An 18,562-nucleotide genomic window follows, 5' to 3' on the forward strand; every position below is an offset into this window, starting at 1 on the left:
GTGCTGCATTGTCTTTCCAAACTCCGTCTGAAACAGCAGCCGAGGCCAACACGTTAGCCGGGGGCCAGGCCGCGCTCAAGCCGCTACCTCCATGCGCTCGCTCGCACGCAACTGCACGCGCCAGACCCAGAGCGACTGCACTGTTGACTACTATTTAAAAGTTTGGTACCAGAAAAGCTTGCGTCAAGCTCTTGTCGGCTCTCTGCCCGTGACCAGGAAGCAAGGAAGGAAGGAAAAGAATGGCGCGCAGCGACTACTGTACTTGTACACTGTAGCAGCTTTGGTCAGGAGGACAAAAGCCTGTTTGTTCTTCATGCAGGGCTCTTGTTTTCGGCTGCGTGGAGCATGCAAAAAAAAGGTTGAGCGCCACGAAGCCGTACTGTATCACTCGAGCCGTCCGTCTGGGAACCAATGAAAAAAAGACCATCAATGTGAAAAATAAGAAGAAAGACAAGGGCTCTAGAGCGGTGTGGGTTCAGGCTCTGGGCTCCCTCGCCTCAGCTGTTTGCCCCGCTTTTCTTTTCTCCCCTTCGCTTGCGGCAAACACACGCGAGCGGCTCGTTGGAGGCGAGAATACTGTAGGCCTGGCCTGCATGATTCGAGAGAGTTGATAATTTCCCATGGCATTCCCCCCTTAGCAGAGTGAGGACGTTTCATGAGCCGAAGATGCGACTGCTGTGTCACCGGCTGAAGAGATCCTCTGACTAGTCGCGGCCTGCCTCTGCCGCCGTGGCTGCACCTGGCTGAAATGCGGCTCTGCCCTTCAAATTCTGCTTGAGCCGAAAGCCTGCGGAAACCTTGGGCTTCAACGACCGACAAGAGCCGTACAACGAGAAGATCGAGCAGAATTGTTCGATTCGAAGGACCAGTAGCTCGTGCGTAGCTCAAATTGAGAGGTGTGCCGAAGTGCCAACCTTGCAAAACAGAGGCCTGCAATGGAGCCTTGGCAGGCCCTCGGTGCTGCAGCGTTGGCTTTGGAGTTGGAGTTGGAGTTGGTTATCTCGAATGCCGGGCAGACGCATGCGCGACGGTTCTATGTGCAGCGAAGTCAGGTCTTTCCGAGCAAGGAAGCACAGGGCACTACTGACTCGGATGTAACAATTCAACATCATGTGTAGCACGTGACCGCTACATCCGTTTCCCGAAGTTAGAACTTCAATTGGAATGACTCTTTTTTTTTTTTTCTCAAGTCGACTCCAAAAAGACGCTCTAATACTTTGTGCAAGCAAGCAGCCCGATCTCCAATCAGAAGCGGTTCTGATAGCGAGCTCCACCTTCCTACTCGACGTCCGTCATCCGTTCCCCCACACTTGCGCTGACCAGGCCATACCAGACCACTCTCACTTCGCTAAAGCTCTCAAGATGGAACACAGAGTCGTTGGTGTGCTCGGCGCCGGCCAGCTCGGCCGCATGTTCGTCGAAGCAGCGGCTCGACTCAACGTGCAAGTCAAACTGCTCGACGTCGGCGACACGGCGCCCGCCAAGCAGATCAACTACCTCCCCGGCCCCGATGGCAAGTCACAACACATCGACGGCAGCTTTGCCGACCCTGAAAAGATCCGCCAGCTCGCCGCCGAAGTCGACGTCCTCACCATCGAGATCGAGCACGTTGATGCCACCCAGCTGCAAAAGGTGCTCGACGACAAGCTGGTCGATGCTGTTCACCCGCTGCCTTCCACCATTGCGCTCATCCAGGACAAGTATCTGCAAAAGGTGCACCTCGGCAGCAAAGGACTGCCCCTCGCCGAGTACGTTGCCGCGGGTCCCGAAGACATGTCCAAGGTCACTGACGTGCACCAGGCGCGTTCTGCACAGATCGAGGCCGTCGCCGAGATTGGCAAGAAGTTTGGCTTTCCGCTCATGCTCAAATCGAGGACCCAGGCGTACGACGGCAAGGGTAACTACGTCGTCCGTTCCGCCGACCAGGCCACCGCTGCCGTGGCCGCGCTCGGCGATGGCAAACGCGGTCTCTACGTCGAAAAGTGGGCGCCGTTCGAGCGCGAAGTGGCTGTGATGGTGGTGCGCAGCGCCACGGGCGAAGTGAGGGCCTACCCCGCCGTAGAGACGGTGCACAAGAACAGCATTTGCCACACGGTCTTTGCTCCACTGCGAACCGCTGATCCGGGCGTCGAGGCTCGCGCACGAAAGATTGCCGAAGAGGCGGTGGCCACGTTTGGTGGAGCGGGCGTCTTTGGCGTCGAGATGTTTTTGATGCCTAGCGGCGAGCTCCTGATCAATGAAATTGCACCACGACCTCACAATTCGGGACACTACACCATCGAAGCCACCGACACAAGCCAGTACGAAAACCACGTTCGAGCCATCCTCGGCTTGCCACTGGGAAGCACCGCGCTTAAGGTTCCGGCTGCCGCCATGATCAACATTCTCGGCCTGGCCGACTCCGAGAAGGACGACGAGGCCGTGGCCAAGACGCTGGTGCCTGCCGTTGTCAGCCTCGACGTTCCCGGCACCACCTGCCACCTGTACGGCAAAGCAGGCTGCCGCAAGGGTCGAAAGATGGGCCACATCACCATTGTGGGCCAGAACGACGCTCAGGTGAGATCGCGTCTGCGCGTGGTCGACGAGGCGCTCGACAAGGCCACGGAGCTTGCCGAGACGGGCGGCAAGCTTCCCTCGGAGCTCACTCTGCCTGGCGTCGTCGCTACTCTCGCGTCTACTTCGTCGACCAGCTCGCCCTCCAAAACTGCTCCTTCGCCCAAGTCGGCGGCCGACTTTTCTCATCCGCAGCCCTTGGTGGGCATCATCATGGGCTCGGACAGCGATCTGCCGGTCATGATGGCGGCTGCCGAGATCCTCAAAAAGTTCGACGTGCCCTTTGAGCTGACGATTGTGAGCGCCCACCGCACCCCGGACCGCATGCGAATGTATGCCCGCAGTGCGCCTGCTCGCGGCCTGCGGGCCATCATCGCCGGTGCCGGTGGTGCAGCTCACTTGCCTGGAATGGTGGCTGCCCAGACCGCGCTGCCTGTCATTGGCGTTCCGGTCAAGGGCAGCACCCTGGACGGCGTCGACTCGCTCCACAGCATCGTCCAGATGCCACGCGGTATTCCTGTGGCCACGGTAGCCATCAACAACAGCACCAACGCTGCGCTGCTCGCGGTGCGCATTCTGGGCGCCGCCGACCCAGCGTACCTGGACAAGATGCAAAAGTACATGGACGACATGGAGAACGAGGTCAACGGCAAGATCGAACGCCTCGCCCACGATGCTTGGGATTACACGCTCAAGAAGTAAGAGAAGGCACCATCACATAGATTCGCTCAAAAGAATACAGACAACCGTGGAAATCAAAAGAGTCGAGGCTGGAGACCGTTACGACAAGAGAAAGCTGAGATCCAAGCGAGACAACAGAAAAAACAGAGACCGCGCTCTATCTCAACGGCCAATCTCAACGGCCAAAGGAAGAAGATGGAGAAGATGAAAGGGCGAAACCTGCTACTGTACAGTATCAGATGCAGTGCAAGGCCGTGTCATGCCTCGCGCCGGGGTTCGAAAGAGCGACGGAGAACGTGCGTCGGTCAATTGCCGAGATACTGCTTGCAGCCGCAGCGGCAACGGCAGCGATAGCTGAAGCGAGCAAGGACCTTTGAGTCGGCGACGAAACGGTTCCTGCTTGCGGTGAATGATGGGTGTCGACGCTGTCTGGGCGCGAAAGCAAGTCGCCGAGCATCATCACTCAATTTGTTCTGATGAACGGACGAGCGAGCAAGCCACGGGCAGGAAAAAGCAACTTTGAGTAATTTGTTCCTTGGTCATGCAACCCATCAGGGTCCAACATCCAATTCTGATATCCTTTTCCAGCTCCGCTGGTTGGCGTCTTCTTTGTTCCCACGGTTGACCCCCTTTTGGTGTCCGCCATGCTCATTATTCCACACCCTGGAGCGGTTCCTGCGCATCGGAATCAGACCAAAGCGAAGCGAACTTGGCGCAAGAAATTCGTCTTCAAGGTGGGAGAAGCAGGAGCAGAGATAACGCCGCCTGTTCGCCTGTTCGCGTGCTCGCCTGCGCTAGCGCTGCGCAACTTACCTCGAAGCGACGTCGTGGACTGAAGTCATAGCTCGTCTAAAACCAAACTTTGGCTCTGATCTCGATGGAAAAAAGAGGCTTTTAGCGCCTGCTGCTGTGGCTTCCAAGATCGAAATCCTTTGTTGCCAACCAAGCCTTGTCTGGAACGTCATCCTCCCGTTCATCGGCGTCGACGAAGGTTTGCAGTAATGCTACGTGGCCGAGCTGTCTGTGCAGCCCTGCCGTTATCACAGCCTCGCGGCGCTCACCGGATGCCATGCTTGTTTCGTAGCAACCGAAAGCCGTGTCTCAGCATCGCTTTGAGCAGTGGGGGCCGTGATACGCAGCTTGCCGCTGCTGCGTTGGGAGGGCAGGCCAGCAGCAGCACCAGCAGTCGGATCATCCTCGACATCGCAGCGGTGATTTTCAGGATGGCAGGAAAAAGGGCTTTTCGCTTGGTTGCCGTGATGCGTAAGCGCCTGGTTTGGAGAAACAAGACAGCCGACGTGCCTGTCTTCTGTGCGTGTCTCGCTTGCCGCCTGTCGAGCTGCTCTTTTGAAGTTTATTTGGCAGATTCGGATTTGGCCCAGCCTGCCTGCTGGCTCTTGGCCGTTATTCACCGCGCACCCGCAACTTTCCCATGATTTTCCCACAATTTCCTTTTCGAGCCGAACCGACCACACGAGGGAGACAGACGCAAATGGGAGAAGGGAAAAGAACGAGGAGCGAGCGAGCGAGAGAAGACAGGCATGCAAGCATCTCGCTCTTCGTTCTGTTCCGGTGCTTGGAGAGAAACAGCTCGCCCGCAGCAGACAGCAGCGTGACAGTTAGCTCCGCCGCAACGAACCCTATGCTCAAGCTTGCTTTTTTATCGCAACTCGTCCGTCAAACTAATCCCACGGGCTTCTACCCGTCTGCAAGCCGAGGAAGCGTTTCTCTGCGTTGGCCCGCGTGCTCTGCGCCAAAAAAAACCAACCCACACGATGCGCTCTCGGTCGAGCCTCTTCTCCACGCTGCAGCTGTTTGCAGCGCAGCGCAGTATGGTGCAGTCTGACCCGTCTCAGGAGCATGCAAGCGGTACCACACGGCTGCTTTGCGCTGTTTGCCTTTTTGCCTTTTCCCCCACCAAGTAAACGGCCATTTGAATTTATTGTACTGTACAGTACAGCCCACTGCGGTATACGGCGTGTGGCTGCTGCGCCTCATGCCAGTGCCGGTTTCAGCGTAGCTATTTCGTCCACCTCCTACATCGCTCGCTCTCACTCTCCTACGCCCATCCCTGCCATTGCCCTGATCGTGTCTGTTCAGGCAAACCTTGGCTGTTCTCGTCTTCATCACTTCGGTGCTGCCATCCCTTTGATTGCATTCCAGTCTCGCTGCAGTGAGACCCGTGGCCCTCTGCTATTCAGCCGTTCTCACTCTATCACGACGATTCTCTCCAACCGTCGCTTACCACTCTCGCCGTCTATCCGTCTCAGACCACCAGCTCGACCTTTGACGAGTGACCATATCATCGACTGACACCGACAGCATTCCCGTTCCAGCCCCTTGGACGATGCCAGCATCCGCTTCCGACTTTCTTGTTGTTCGCTGAAACCTCTCGCTGTCTTCTCTGCATCTTGTCGTTACCGAGAGAACTATCCTTCGTCGTAGCTCGACTGCGTAGCGCATTCATCTTCCCTCCTATACCGCCTGCTACCCGCCTCTCCGCCTCTCCGCGTACCGACGTACCCGTGTACCAGCACCGATCTGCGCTGCATCCAAACACGCATACAACCGCCCACATCAGCTTCCTCGTCTCGGTTCGCCGCCTGCGCATCGTTGTTGACCTCCCCTTGCTTCTTTGCAACCCGCCGACCTGTCGCGCGACCCGTCCTCTCTGCATTCAATCCGGACACGTAGCAGCGCCTCGAGCAGAGCTTGTTTAGAGCACCCCACTTCATTTCGAGCCTCTCGTCTCTCGGCTCTTCACCACCACGACCCGGCCCACGACATCTTATAACACGCTTTCTTTTCAAGTGCGCGCTTAGCTTGCGTTCTCTTCGTCTCCATCGCTACGCTCTCATCACCTCTTCTCCACCATCAGGCCGACCACACATCCAAGCTTGATCATACCTGCCATTCAACTGCAGCAGTATCAGCTGCAACCCACGTTGCCTCGCACTTCAGATCAGCCTCTCTCACGACATGTCGCACTTCATCAGCCATGCGCAAGTCTCTCTTCACCCCGTAGCATCCCGCCATGGCACTGTCTCCTCCACGCTCGTCGCAGTTCCTCCACCTTCGACGGAGTACCGCCATCAACAACCATCCCGCGACGAGCCATCCGATCGCGAAGATGGCCAAGGCACCCCCCGCCTCCATCGCTCTTCCCCGGAGCACCAATGGTCGCGCCCAGCACACCTGCGTTCGCCTTCACCCACGTCCTTGCCGCAGGCGGCTCATCCCCCCTCCGAGCCATCAAGTTATGGCATCCACCACGCCGATCTCGACATGTACCCCATCATCTACGAAGAGACCCTCCCGTCCGACAGCAGCAGCGACGATGACGAGGCAGATGACCACTACGACCTCGACGACGATACTCTGGATGATGGCTTTGGGCAAAGCAGATTCGCCCGCTCTGCCTCCAGTCCTCGTCGGCCTCGTCTGTCCAAACGCAAACTCGCAGCGCCCATCCGTCTCATGTCGGCAGAGCAGCTGTCTCGTTTGCACGACCAGTATGTCGAACAAGACGTGCCCCACCACGTCGTCTTTCCCTACCTGCACGGCGTCGACGGCACCATCCCTGCTCAGAACCACTTTTTCGGCGCACCGTTGAGCGGCCAACCGACGCCTGCGTATCGAGGCCTCACCATCGTCCGCGCCGAGATGCCCTCTCGCGAAGAGGCGCAGCGCCTCTCTACCTCCACCAACACCAGCTACAGCCAGGGCAGGGCGCGCGGTCGCACGTTCTCCAGCGTCACCACCCAGTCCTCTGGCAGCTCTCCCGACACCGACGACGACGAGTCGGCTCGCTTCGAGCCAAGCTGGGCCAACGGATTCAAGAGCCCTCCCGCCCTTCAGCTTGCTGCCACAACCCTCGCTGACCCAGCGCCCATCTCACCCGCATCCACCGCCTCCATGTCCCCCTCCACCGCATCGACGGTCTCGTCCCAGGTCTCGAGACCCTCGCTTTTCTCTGTCACATCGGAAAGCTATAGCTCAGGCTCGCGCTCGAGCGTCTCGACGGTCAGCGATATGGCCGAGGACTGTCCGGATACGGCTGACAAGGATTACAGCATGTACGCCTCGCGCTACTACCTGCAGCCAGACACATCGCTGCTCAACTCGACCGTCCTCCCCGAAGAAATCATCAACCCGCCCAGCCTCCGCCGCACCTTGTATGGACGCAACATCTACAGCGACCTTTCCGAATCGGGCTTTGGCGATGCGCGAGACTCGTACGCGGTGCGCAGGATTGGTGCCACCTTCGTCAACCCGCCGCAGGCGTCGGGCGTGAGCTTGCGCAACTTTAAGATCCAGAACGCGAAGTACGCCACCATCTCGGACATTGTCATCTACTGTCCCTTCGGCTACCACTCAGGCGTACTCCAGCTTGCCACCATGGTGAGGGAAGCGCAGGCGTCGCTGCGCAAGGAGCGTCTGTCTCGAGGCTGGGGCGGCCTCCAGTACAACGTCTTTGTCGTCACAGAGCCGTTCAAAGTGTTTGAAGACCACTTTCCTTCCATGGTCGCCGTCGACAGCACAGGCTCGGACCGCAACCGCATCGATTTCGTGGAGCGCGAGAGCGACGAGATGCAGCGGATGGCACGTGCTTCCGAGATCCACGACAACGTCTGGCTCGGCTCCATGTTTGATCGGCCGAACCTTGCCAGGCGCGCACCCTGGGGACCCGATGGCGTGGAGGACAGTCCGCCCGCCACGCCCGAAGAGCGCGACGAGCAAGGCAACCCGCACCACTTTTCCATTTGCATCGACTGTGCCGAAGACCGTCTACCATGGGCGAGCGGCTGCACGCCCAAGGCATTGCGCAGTGCCGCTCAGTACCTGGACTCGGTGGAAGCGTCCATGCGCGTCGACAGCGAAACCGATAAGCTTCTCGACAGCCTCCATCGCGACCAGCTGTTCCCTCTCGACGGAAACGTGGTCGGGGATGGTGCCGAAGACAGTTTCCGCAACCTATCCTCGCGAGACGGATCCATCGTGCTTGGGCCCAACGGCTGGACGCCGAAAACGCGATCGGTTCCCGTTGGCACCGATGCTGCTGCCTCGCACTTTTTGCATACCAAGGTTTCGAACGCGAGCCTCGGAGCTGCTCATAATGAGTCCAGTGAAGGAGGCGTGCTCCCCATTGGTGCCAACTACGCCGTGCAGCTCGACTTTCAGACCGGAAGCGGAGGGGCGCCTCGCGTTCTAGGGTGGAACGACAGGATGGCCGAGAAGCTCGTCCATCTATGCGTCTGGATCCATCAGCAAGCCTCGCCCCAGGCTCCGCCGCCTTCGGACCGTGCAGCGCCCAAGTTCAACTCGATTTCGTCGACCCTGCGCACCTTCCGAGATGCGGCCAGATCGCCCACGCGATCCTTCTCACCCAACCACGGTCGCGAGCGCACCTCGCACCGCCGAGATGAGGCACGCAGCCCACCCGCGCAACGACCAAGACGCGTTTTGCTCCACTGCCACGATGGATACACCGAGACGTCGACGCTGGCGCTGTCGTACTTGATGTACGCGCGCGAGCTCAGCCTTCCCGAGGCATATCTGGATCTTCAGCTGCGAGCCAACCGCTCGTTCTTTGTGTACCCTGCCGATGTGGCAGTGCTCGAGGCGGTGGACCAACTGTTGCAGCGCACTCGCGCCGCGCGCCGCGCGAGCTTGCCCGAGCCCATGGATGTGAGTGCAGACGTGCGCCGAAGCCGCCACGGTCCTTCCAAGTCGTTGAGTGGTCCCTCGGTCATAGGACGCCGCACCGAGGACCGTCGATCCTCGTTGTCGGCCACAGCGCCTATGATCAGCGGCCTCGTGAGTGGCGGCCACCCGCCCGCCGAGCTGGGCGGTGGCATCTGCCGGGCTTCGACGCCAACGCCGACCAAGAGTCAAAACAGCACCGTCGAGGGGCACGCAGTTGCTGCGCCAGAGACGCACGACTGGTTCAGCGCCGACCGATTCGACGGCTCATTCCCATCGCGCATCCTGCCGTTCCTCTATCTGGGCAACCTTGACCATGCTTCGAACGTCGACATGCTTCGCGTGTTGGGCATCACGCACCTGGTGTCGGTGGGAGAGACAGCACTGGAACCGCCTGCTCACATCTCTGCCAAGGTGAATTCTTCGCGCAAGGAGCATGGACGCAGCCGTTACCAGCGAGCGTCTGCCAAGGCTGCGTTGGCCGAGGATCCATCGACAGTGCCTTCGTGTACGTACCAAGCGCAGGGCGTCACGGTGCTCAATGTGCGCAACGTCTCGGACGACGGCATCGACTCTTTGCGAGGCACGATGCGCGAGGCGGTGCAGTTCATCGAGGCTGCGCGGCTGTCTGGCGGTAAAGTGCTGGTGCACTGCCGCGTGGGTGTGAGCCGCAGCACGACGATTGTGCTTGCGTACGTGATGGCGCACCTCGATTTGGGTCTGGTGGAGAGCTATCTGTTGGTGCGCAGCCGCCGGCTGAACATTGTGATCCAGCCTCATCTACTGTTCCTATGGGAATTGCGAGGATGGGAGATGTTCCTGTGCAGGGCCAAGCAAGCTCAGATCAGGCTTCTGTGCGGTCGTCTCGACTCCCCGGACGTGACACGCAGCGAGTTCCCTCGCGAGGCTTCCAACGCTCTCTCAGCACTTTCGATCCGGGGCGGTGGAGGCGCCGACTCCGGTTCGGCTCGCAGTGACTCGGGCTCGGGCTCGTACCGATCTGCGTGGTCGTCGCCTGCAGGCTCGCCTGTGACTAAGAGCACGACGCCCATGGCGGACACTGTGGTGGGCTCCTGCACGCAGCAATGGGGCGAGGAGCACCTGCCTGGCGTCGAGATTGGTGCTGGCGCGGGTAGCATCCACGGTGTGAACATGGCTCAAGCGGCGATGATGCCTTTTGGATCTGGCAGCCCGACTGGCCTGTCTTACAAGGTAACCCGCCTGACATGGGGATTTCTCGCACGCGAGATCGCCGACCTCAACTCGCGATACTTTGTCTAAGGGGGCTCTTGAAGGGGCTTTCCGACTCGAAGGGCAATCCGACTCGCAGGGCAAATGCTTTCTTTCAATCACACTTCTGCGCTTTGCCGCAGCATCGTCTATGCTCTCGAGGAGCACAGATGATGGTATAAGCCACGGACTCTATTGTTTCGTTGATTTCTCCCTCTCCACGTCTCTCTCTTTTGCCGCTACAAATCTGGGCATCTTTCCCGTTGGGCTCTCAGCTTTGTCACGGATGCCATTACTGAGGCTGGTCCCCAATCGTTCTCTTCACCTTTGTTCTGCTATGGTTTTTGTTTGCTATGGGTCGCGATCATTCCTGCATCGCCATTGTTCCCTTCTTGTCTTTGCCTGTCACCGCATTTGATCGTTCTGTCGTTTTCCGTTCTCTCCTGTCGATGTTGTCGTTTCCTCTACCCTTCCCGCAACCTCGTCTTAGTTTCAGCACTCTCGCACATCTTGTTTTTTCTGTTTAGTCATCTCATTTTGCAATTTGGATCTTTGTCGTCTCATTACGTGTGGGAGGAGGAGCATCGAATGAGCTCTGATCGCAAATTGGTAAGGACAAGGCTCGCTGATGGAGCGGTCTGTGCGTGTAGATAAGAAGTGGCACACGAGGCCCAGAGTCCCCAAGCGGAGGACGATGGAGCGTGGAGAGTGCGAGGATCGACCGGGTGTTGATTAGCGCATTGCATGCAAGGCAACGCCAGGAACACTGTTGATCGAGATCAGAGAAGACAGGCAAGGGAAGAGTATTGCTGGGACCGTTACGCTGAGTTGATCCCCTGACGGACGCCCGCATCCTCCTGAGCAGACAGAGGTGTAGCGTTGGTTGATTGGACGCGCTTTCGACAGCAGCGCAGAACCAACCTGCGTGCCTGCCTGTCACGGAGGGACAGAAGTTCTGTCAGTTGTGTCAAATCTGATGTCTGGCTGCTAAGCGACAGCGGCTAGAGAAGTGAGAGAGAAATCTCAGTGTTGGTCGCAGCGACGCGCAGGCCGCATGCAAGCTACAGAGCGGGGTTTGGCCAGTCTTTGCAAGTTGGTTTAATTAGTGATCCCGGCTCTGCAGCAGCAGCACACAGCACTTGACTGCGAAGCACAGCACAGCACAATACAGTATCGAGGCTCGGCGTGGCCTGACCCAAAAACCGCACGCTCGCACGCTCGCACGCTCACACGCTCCACGCTCCACTTTTCGATTTTCTTTCTCTCTTCCTGGTGGCACTTGCTCATGAATGCCGCGTCGCTCGCTGTCCGTCGGTCTGTCTTCGAATGCCTTTCAAAGGTTTCAGATTTGCGCCCACCAACCAGCCTAACGAGGCACACTTTCATCTTTTGTTCTCGCTCGACGACCAAGCGGCGGCAATCAACCCTGCCGCATCCCCTTTCTCTCTCTCTCTCTCTCTCTCTCTCTCTCTCTCTCTCTCACACACACACACACACACACGCAACGATCACGACCACCACGTTCGGTTTCCTTACTATCGACATCTATTGCTTGCATCTACGGCTCGACCCAAATCGAAAGGCTGGCCTATCCATCTCATCGACATCTCGGCTAGGTTTGCGGTCGAACATCTCCAGTCTATCTTCCACGCTCCACTCGGACAGGATTGGATCCAAAGCCCTATCTAGCGGAAGGCAAGCTATTCGAATCAACGCCCGATCGCGGTGACGTCCGGCAAATCGTACACGTATAAAAGCGAATTCGCGTCCACGCCAGACAGACGATTCGGCCACCCTCACACCATGTCGGATCTAGATGAAGCTGCCTCCATCTCGGCTTCCCAAAGGTCGTCCGCAATCGCCACCGACGAACTCGCACCAGATCGCCTCGAGTCTCTCTACACCGACCTTCCGTCCGACGTCACTGCGCTCAAGGCCATCGTCGGCACCATGAGGCTTGAACTCTCCAAAAAGAGCCAGTCCATCGCAAAACTCACAGAAGAAATCGATCAAGTCAAGGCATCCCACTCTGTCGTTTTGCAACGGTCCGCGGAATGGCAGGATGAGCTCGAAACACTAAGACTGCGAGTACCACACCTCGAAGAAGAACTGCGCTGCGAAAGGCAAGCAAGGGAAGCCGAGTCGGATCGTGTCAAAGACCTTCGTATTCGTGCAGAGGAGAGCCGCCGTGCCATCATGCGACTCCAAGGAGAGCAGTCCGACGCTCGCGCAAAGGCAAAAGCTGACAACCGTCGCAGCTGGGTGCCTGCTTCCACCAATCCCCCTCCGGTCCGAGATGAACAGGAAGAAGCAGAGCTGAAAAAGTCGAAACGCGCCAGCTTGGCCTTTGGTCCCAACGCGCTCAACCTCAACCTCGCAAACCGTCCCGGAAGCGGTCAAAGCTATGGCCATCGACGCACAGCCAGCGGCAGTCGCAGCGTCTCGGGGGCGTCCAAGGGCGAAGCCGAAGAGTCGGAAGAGCCCTTGAGCCCCACTTTTGCCAATGGTCTTCGCGGCTTGCGACTGTCGGGAACGGGAGCAACCAATGGCACGTTCAACTCGTTGCTCATGCCTGTTGCACCTAATGGCGGTGGCGGCGACGACAATGCCAGCTCAGCGCCCAACTCGCGTCGCAGCTCGTTCCGCAGCGACGCAGGAAAGTCGCCGAGGCTTGCTCCCTCTGATCTTCCTGCACCCGACTTGGTCGACTTGCCACCCTCATCAGGCGCTCGCCTCTCGGTGCCAACACCAGGTCTGAGCGGTCAGCGCCCATCGTTGCTCAGCTCGCCCGCGTTGTCCCAGGGCGCTGCGAGCTCCGTCGGCGTGGGATCGCCCATCATGGAAGACAACGAGGAGGAAGAAACCAATCTGAGCATCGACGCGACCGTTGCCAAAGCGCTCCCCAACCTGCCTTCGAGAGAGTCGTCGATGCACTTCCAGGCGCACGATCGCGAGCTCCGTGCTAAGGAGGTGGAAATCGAACGGCTCACACGCGAGATGAGCGCCATGCGCATGTCGATGGAAGAAGCCTTCGAGGCGAGAAAGGCGAGCGAAGCGTGTCTCAAGGCGCTGCGTGACTTTATCGCCCACCATGACGCCGACGCGGATGCCAATGGTCAGATGGGCGATGATGCGGATCGCATCGTGCAGCGTGCCAGCGTGGGTACTGGCATGCTTAAAGGAGTCAAGCTGCCGCCACTGCCAACGGACGATATCGACGATGACGAGGAAGCGGCGCACTTGAGTCCGCAGAAGGCGGTGAGCAGGGGCGGAGGAGGCGGTGGAGGCGGAGGGTGGGGTATGAAGCTACCCACTCTGATGCGCAAGGCAACGTCGTCCAGCACGAATACCGGCGGAGGCACTTCCAACGGTCCGACACCTTCGGATGAGGCTAGAGCTGGCACCTCACCAGACACCGGAGCAACAGCCGGAGGCGGTGGTGGATTCTTTGGAGTCGCATCATCCTCTCCACGCAACTCGGCCGGGGCATCTGCCTCTGCGTTTGCAGCACCTGCCAAATCCATCGGTTCGAGCTTTGCCGGCTTCAGCAACTTGCTCAGCCGCACTGCAACAGGCACCACACCCACCGAGACAGCGCCTTCCACAGATGGTGCTGCTGCTCCCACAAGCTCTGCCTCGCCTCAGTCTGAGATCGTCGGTCTCGGAGTCGGCTCTCCTTCAGCAGAAGAAGTTGGAGCAGGCAGCGCGTTTAAAGGGTTCGGGTGGTTCAAGCGTGCGTCTGTCCTCTCGCCCACTGGCACCCCTTCTGCCGCTACCGACGCCGCTGCAGCACAATCGGAACCGGTGATGGAAGAAAAAGTGCTCTCTCCACCCTTCCGATCGCTCGACCACGACCAGCTGTCGATTTCACGTCAGAGCGTCATCTCACCGCTCTCCGAGACGCAGGCGAAACAGCTCGCCAACGGTATCACGCAAGGGACAGCGAGCAATGGGCCGTCGAGCTCGACATCTACTTCGTCCATCCGCACCCCTAGTGTCAGTGGATCCAATAGCAACGCCCTGGCGCTCGCTGCGAGGTTTGGCGATGAGGAGGAGGCGAAGAAGGTTGCCGAGACGTTCCAGAACGCCGAACCGGAGCTGTCGCACCGGGCGCAGAGGGCGGCTCAGAAGACGGAGCAGGTCGAACACTTGACGGATGTCCTGCCGTCGTTTGATTAGGCGGTGTCGCGTGGGGAAAGGAACGCCAGTTATGGTGGAGAGGTTTGATAGTTAACTTAGGGCAGACTGTGTATTTTTACAAGGGTTTTTTTATTCAATGTCATTTGATGGTTCTGAGCTCCAGATTGCACCTACTTCTGTACTGTATGAGATGTGAGAATCCAACTTCATGACAATGCCCTTGCCTACTGCTCCGCCTGTCCTTGCTCGTCCTCATCATCTGAATCAAAGTCGTCCTCCCCATCCAACACGTCGGCCACTCTTTCCAACACGTCTTGGGACCACTTGACAGCGTGATTCAACAACCTCAGCTGACCGTGTCGATACTGGGCGATGTTGGCAAACACTTCTTTTCTCACCATGTCCGTCTCTGCTCGATGCCACGCCGCGTGTTCTCCCTCGACCAGTTGAAGTTGCGGTACGGCGTCAAGCGTGCGCTGACTTGCGCGGAAGGCTTTGCGCTTACGGAGCATCATGGCTTCGAGCACCTCGATGATGTTGGCGTATGCTTCGGCGTCGGACATGGGTGGTGGGTTGTTGTTGTGCGCCCAGCCGCGACGGATGTCGGCGGGCAACCCGGGAGCCGGACACGCAGGCTCGACGAAGCGTCCCTCTGCGTCTTGGATCGGTGGCTGCTCGTCCACTGTGTCGGTTGCGGGTATGCGCCAGTAGTGCGTGGTGCCGCTCGTGCTCTCCGGGTCGCTGGTCGCTTCGCCGAGCTTGAGCGCCATGGTATCCTCGCTGCAGGTCGGGAGAGTAAAGCCGTAGCCGGAGAGGAACTCCTCGTTCGACTTGCCGCCGTAGTTGTTGTACACCTGGCAGCGCGGGTGTGGGAGGGCATAATTGAGCGTCATGCACACGGTGCTGTCCGCGGGAGTGGTGGACCAGGTGACCGGGTGCGCGCGTGCGTGGTTGAACGTGTCGTACCCTGGGATGAGGATCGGCGCAGACGTCTCCGAGGATGACGGTTGCCCTGGGTTGGCGTCAGATAGCCCAATGAGACGTGGGGGAAACGAGCGCGAGGTGAACGCCGATTCCGCCCACCGCCACAGCTCCAACGCTTTGTGCAAGGTCCGCGCCATCAACGGATCTTGCTCCATTTGCGTCGCGCTGACCGGCTGCAGAATCTGCGCCAAGAACACTCCAAATTCATCCCCGCTCAAACCCGTCAGGTGCCCGCACACGAGCTGTCGCGCACGTTCGTAATCGACCAGCGTCTCACGCAGCCTGCGCTCCGTCGACCCTAGCAACGGCGTGTTCGCCAACAGCGCCAGCTCGGCCGGCGAGAAGTGCAGCGGCGTAGTAATGGTTTTCGGTATATACGAGACGTACGTCAGGTGCATAAACACCGCTCTCACGCCATCTTCATCTCGTCGTCGAGACGCAAGATACTCTTCCGCGAGCCGGCTGAGCATGAGATAGAGCAGGATCCAGTCTGGTGCCGGCAGCGAGGCGGGGTCAAGCTCCAGTGGTGAGCCGGAGATAGTGTGCATAAGTAGCTGTATGCGTTCGAGGGCGGAGGTCGAGGTAATGCATAGTTGCTGTGGTACCCGAATGACGGTGGTGTCTTGAGGAAGAGGGTAAGCGGTGTAGAAGGACAAGCCTGTGAGTGGGTCTTGTTCGAGATAGAGGTGTGGATGGAGCTGGATGCCCACGGATGTGAACCATTGTAGGAGAGGGTGTTGTGTGTCCTCCATGCTGTTGTTGTGCGAGAGAAAGAGTGTTGGGAGAGGGGTCTGGCAGTGACAAGAAAAGTGGAAGACGTCGTCGACATCGTCGGCCAGAAGAAAAATGGGTCCTCTTTCTTTTTTTCGGCCAATTGTTCGGGCTTTGCGGAGGGAAAATGCGTGTGTGTGTGGAGGCGGCTGAGCGAGAAAGTTGTCAAAAATATCGTCGTTGGGACCCTTGAATGCGTGTTGCTTCCAGTCTTCCATTCAATCACCCGCCTCCTCTTCGAGTCGACACCATGGCCGGCAAGGATCCCATCATCATCTCCGACTCTGACTCGGACACACTCAGCGAGTCGGAGAGACCCACTCCAAAGCGAGCGACGCAAGCAAAGGCGGCGATCACCATTCGAAATGGCTCTGCAACCCCTGCCCAAGCGCAAGCCGAGGCGTCAAGCCTCAACACGGTGTCAGCTACGGCTGGCTCGTCCACGGCAGGCCTGCTCGGACTATTACCCGATCGAAAGCAGCTCGAGCTGGAGCGCAAGGAACGCGCACGCAAACGGAGGCGGGAACAGAATCTGCCGAGCGAGTCGAGTGACGATGACGAGACGCAGGTCGAGAACAAGCGGAGCAAAAGCGGCAACGGTGCGGCTTTTGCTCCGTCTCGTCTTCCGTCGACATCATCACAGCCAGCACGTATTCACACTCTCACGTCAAAGTCTACCAGCGATTCCTCCAGCTCAAAGCCCGCCACACCATCAAGTTGCGCCACCACCACTTCCTTCTCAAGTGCGACTCATCCGATTGAATCGACAAGCAGGTTCTGGACCGGCACCGTCAAGCACAGCTACAACCAATACGCCGAAAAGTCACGCGCCGGCGTCACAATCTCGCAAATGCTGCTCCCTGCCACTGCATCCAGCCGCAACGGTTTGCGGTTCGCCGTGCTGGCTACATATGATCTGCGCATGGACTGGCTATACTCGCTGTTCCCGCGCGGTTTACCTGTGACACTGGTCCTGCCTCCCCCAAAGGAAGACTATCGCACCGATCCGGCTGTCGCGCGGCCTGGGCTGCATCCCAGCGAGATCTTTGGTGCCGAGTTCGCACGCTGTCCGGGATGGCAGATCTGCGTGCCGCATAAACCGAAAGGAGGATGGCTTACACAGCATATGAAGTTTCTCATCCTCGCTCATGAGGGCTTTCTCCGCGTCGCCATCCTGTCTGGAAATTTGAACCAGATCGATTGGGAGCGCATCGAGAATACGGCGTACATCCAGGACTTCCCGCTTCTGTCCGCTGCGACCAACGTCGCTGCACCTAGCAGCAGCCGCAGCAGCAGCAGTCAGAACGTTCATAACGACTTCAAGTCGCAGCTCATCCGGGTCTTGCGCTCGCTAAGCGTCCCCACCTCGCACAGTGTGTACAGCGCGCTGGAGGAGTACGACTTCTCGCATGCTACACGCGCACGCATCGTCGCCAGCTGGCCCGAAGCTTCGAGTCTGGCCGAATGGGATCGCATCGAGACGCAAGGCTTGGGACGCTTGGGCAGAGTGGTGCGTGATCTGGGCATCAGGTCGCAGGCGCGGCAGGTGGACGTCGAGTGCCAAGGGTCCAGTTTGGCCAACCATGACATCAAATGGATCGAGCATTTTCACTTGCTTGCGTCCGGTGTAGATCCGAGGGGGAAGCTGCCGTTGAAGGGCAAGTCGAACGAGATGCATCCAGACTATGCGAGGATTGCGGCGAGGAAAGGAGGAACACTACCGCCGGTGAAGATCTGTTTCCCCAGTCAAAGGTATGTCGAGGAGCGCACGGTGGAAGGGCCGATGGGAGCGCTAAGCTTCTTTGGTAAAGCAGAGACTTTTGCTGCGTCGTCGTAAGTATCACCCCCTCCCTTCTCACCCACTTTCAGGTCCAACTAAGCGGTTCGATTGACCTTTTTCCTTCATACAGCATCCAAAAGCTCTACCACAGCCCACAAAGCCGTCGAGGCGATATCATGATACACGCCAAATCCATCCTCGCCCTCACCGCTGACGCCGCGACGCTCGTCGACCAAGCCTTCACCAATGCCAGCGACGCGTACATCTCTGGCCACGCTGCCCCTGCCCACCCCTCGCCCGCCCAACAGCCGTACGCAGGGCCAGCCCCGCAAGAACAGCCCGTCGGATGGACCTACCTGGGCAGCTCGAACTTCACGCGTGCTGCGCACGGCACCATCAGTGGCAGCGCCAGCAGGCCCACGATGAGCTGCATGAACTGGGAGCTCGGGGTGGTGCTGCCCGTGTATGCATCCGAGGTGCAGGCGCTGGGCGTCGAGGCGCTGGCGCTGCGCGCCGTCGTATACCACCGACCTGTGCAGGCGTATGCTGCGGGCGATGTGCCCTGGGTGAGTACAGTGTTGCCTGCATGCGAGCTTGAAAAAGTCGAGTGTACTGACAACAGCAAGGCCTTTGTCGCCCACAACAGGACAACGCTTCGGCTCGTGCATTCCTTTGATGCCCACACAAAGTGGCGGGGTGCGATCAGCTTCTGTGTCTCTC

General features: G+C 58.8%; 5 protein-coding genes across 5 annotated transcripts; 4 read left to right on the forward strand and 1 right to left on the reverse strand.

Moving 5' to 3' along the window:
• Nucleotides 1–1,362: 1,362 nt before the first annotated feature.
• EX895_006207 (uncharacterized protein) lies at nt 1,363–3,255 on the forward strand (the record flags this gene model as incomplete). The annotated part of the gene is made up of 1 exon (XM_029886799.1): nt 1,363–3,255. The coding sequence occupies one exon, from the start codon at nt 1,363–1,365 to the stop codon at nt 3,253–3,255; it is 1,893 nt and encodes a 630-aa protein (XP_029737112.1).
• Nucleotides 3,256–6,213: 2,958 nt separating this feature from the next.
• Nucleotides 6,214–10,218, forward strand: EX895_006208 (uncharacterized protein; the record flags this gene model as incomplete). The annotated part of the gene is made up of 1 exon (XM_029886800.1): nt 6,214–10,218. One exon carries the CDS (start codon nt 6,214–6,216, stop codon nt 10,216–10,218), a length of 4,005 nt encoding a protein of 1,334 aa, XP_029737113.1.
• A 2,145-nt stretch (nt 10,219–12,363) lies between these two features.
• On the forward strand, nt 12,364–14,346 carry EX895_006209 (uncharacterized protein; the record flags this gene model as incomplete). The annotated part of the gene is made up of 1 exon (XM_029886801.1): nt 12,364–14,346. The coding sequence occupies one exon, from the start codon at nt 12,364–12,366 to the stop codon at nt 14,344–14,346; it is 1,983 nt and encodes a 660-aa protein (XP_029737114.1).
• A 185-nt stretch (nt 14,347–14,531) lies between these two features.
• Nucleotides 14,532–15,839, reverse strand: EX895_006210 (uncharacterized protein; the record flags this gene model as incomplete). Its single annotated transcript, XM_029886802.1, has 1 exon — nt 14,532–15,839. One exon carries the CDS (start codon nt 15,837–15,839, stop codon nt 14,532–14,534), a length of 1,308 nt encoding a protein of 435 aa, XP_029737115.1.
• Nucleotides 15,840–16,312: 473 nt separating this feature from the next.
• On the forward strand, nt 16,313–18,518 carry EX895_006211 (uncharacterized protein; the record flags this gene model as incomplete). The annotated part of the gene is made up of 3 exons (XM_029886803.1): nt 16,313–17,895; nt 17,973–18,408; nt 18,489–18,518. 3 exons carry the CDS (start codon nt 16,313–16,315, stop codon nt 18,516–18,518), a joined length of 2,049 nt encoding a protein of 682 aa, XP_029737116.1.
• Nucleotides 18,519–18,562: the final 44 nt, after the last annotated feature.

The sequence above is a fragment of the Sporisorium graminicola genome, chromosome SGRAM_8 (assembly GCF_005498985.1).
Source record: "Sporisorium graminicola strain CBS 10092 chromosome SGRAM_8, whole genome shotgun sequence".
Lineage (NCBI taxonomy): Eukaryota > Fungi > Basidiomycota > Ustilaginomycetes > Ustilaginales > Ustilaginaceae > Sporisorium > Sporisorium graminicola.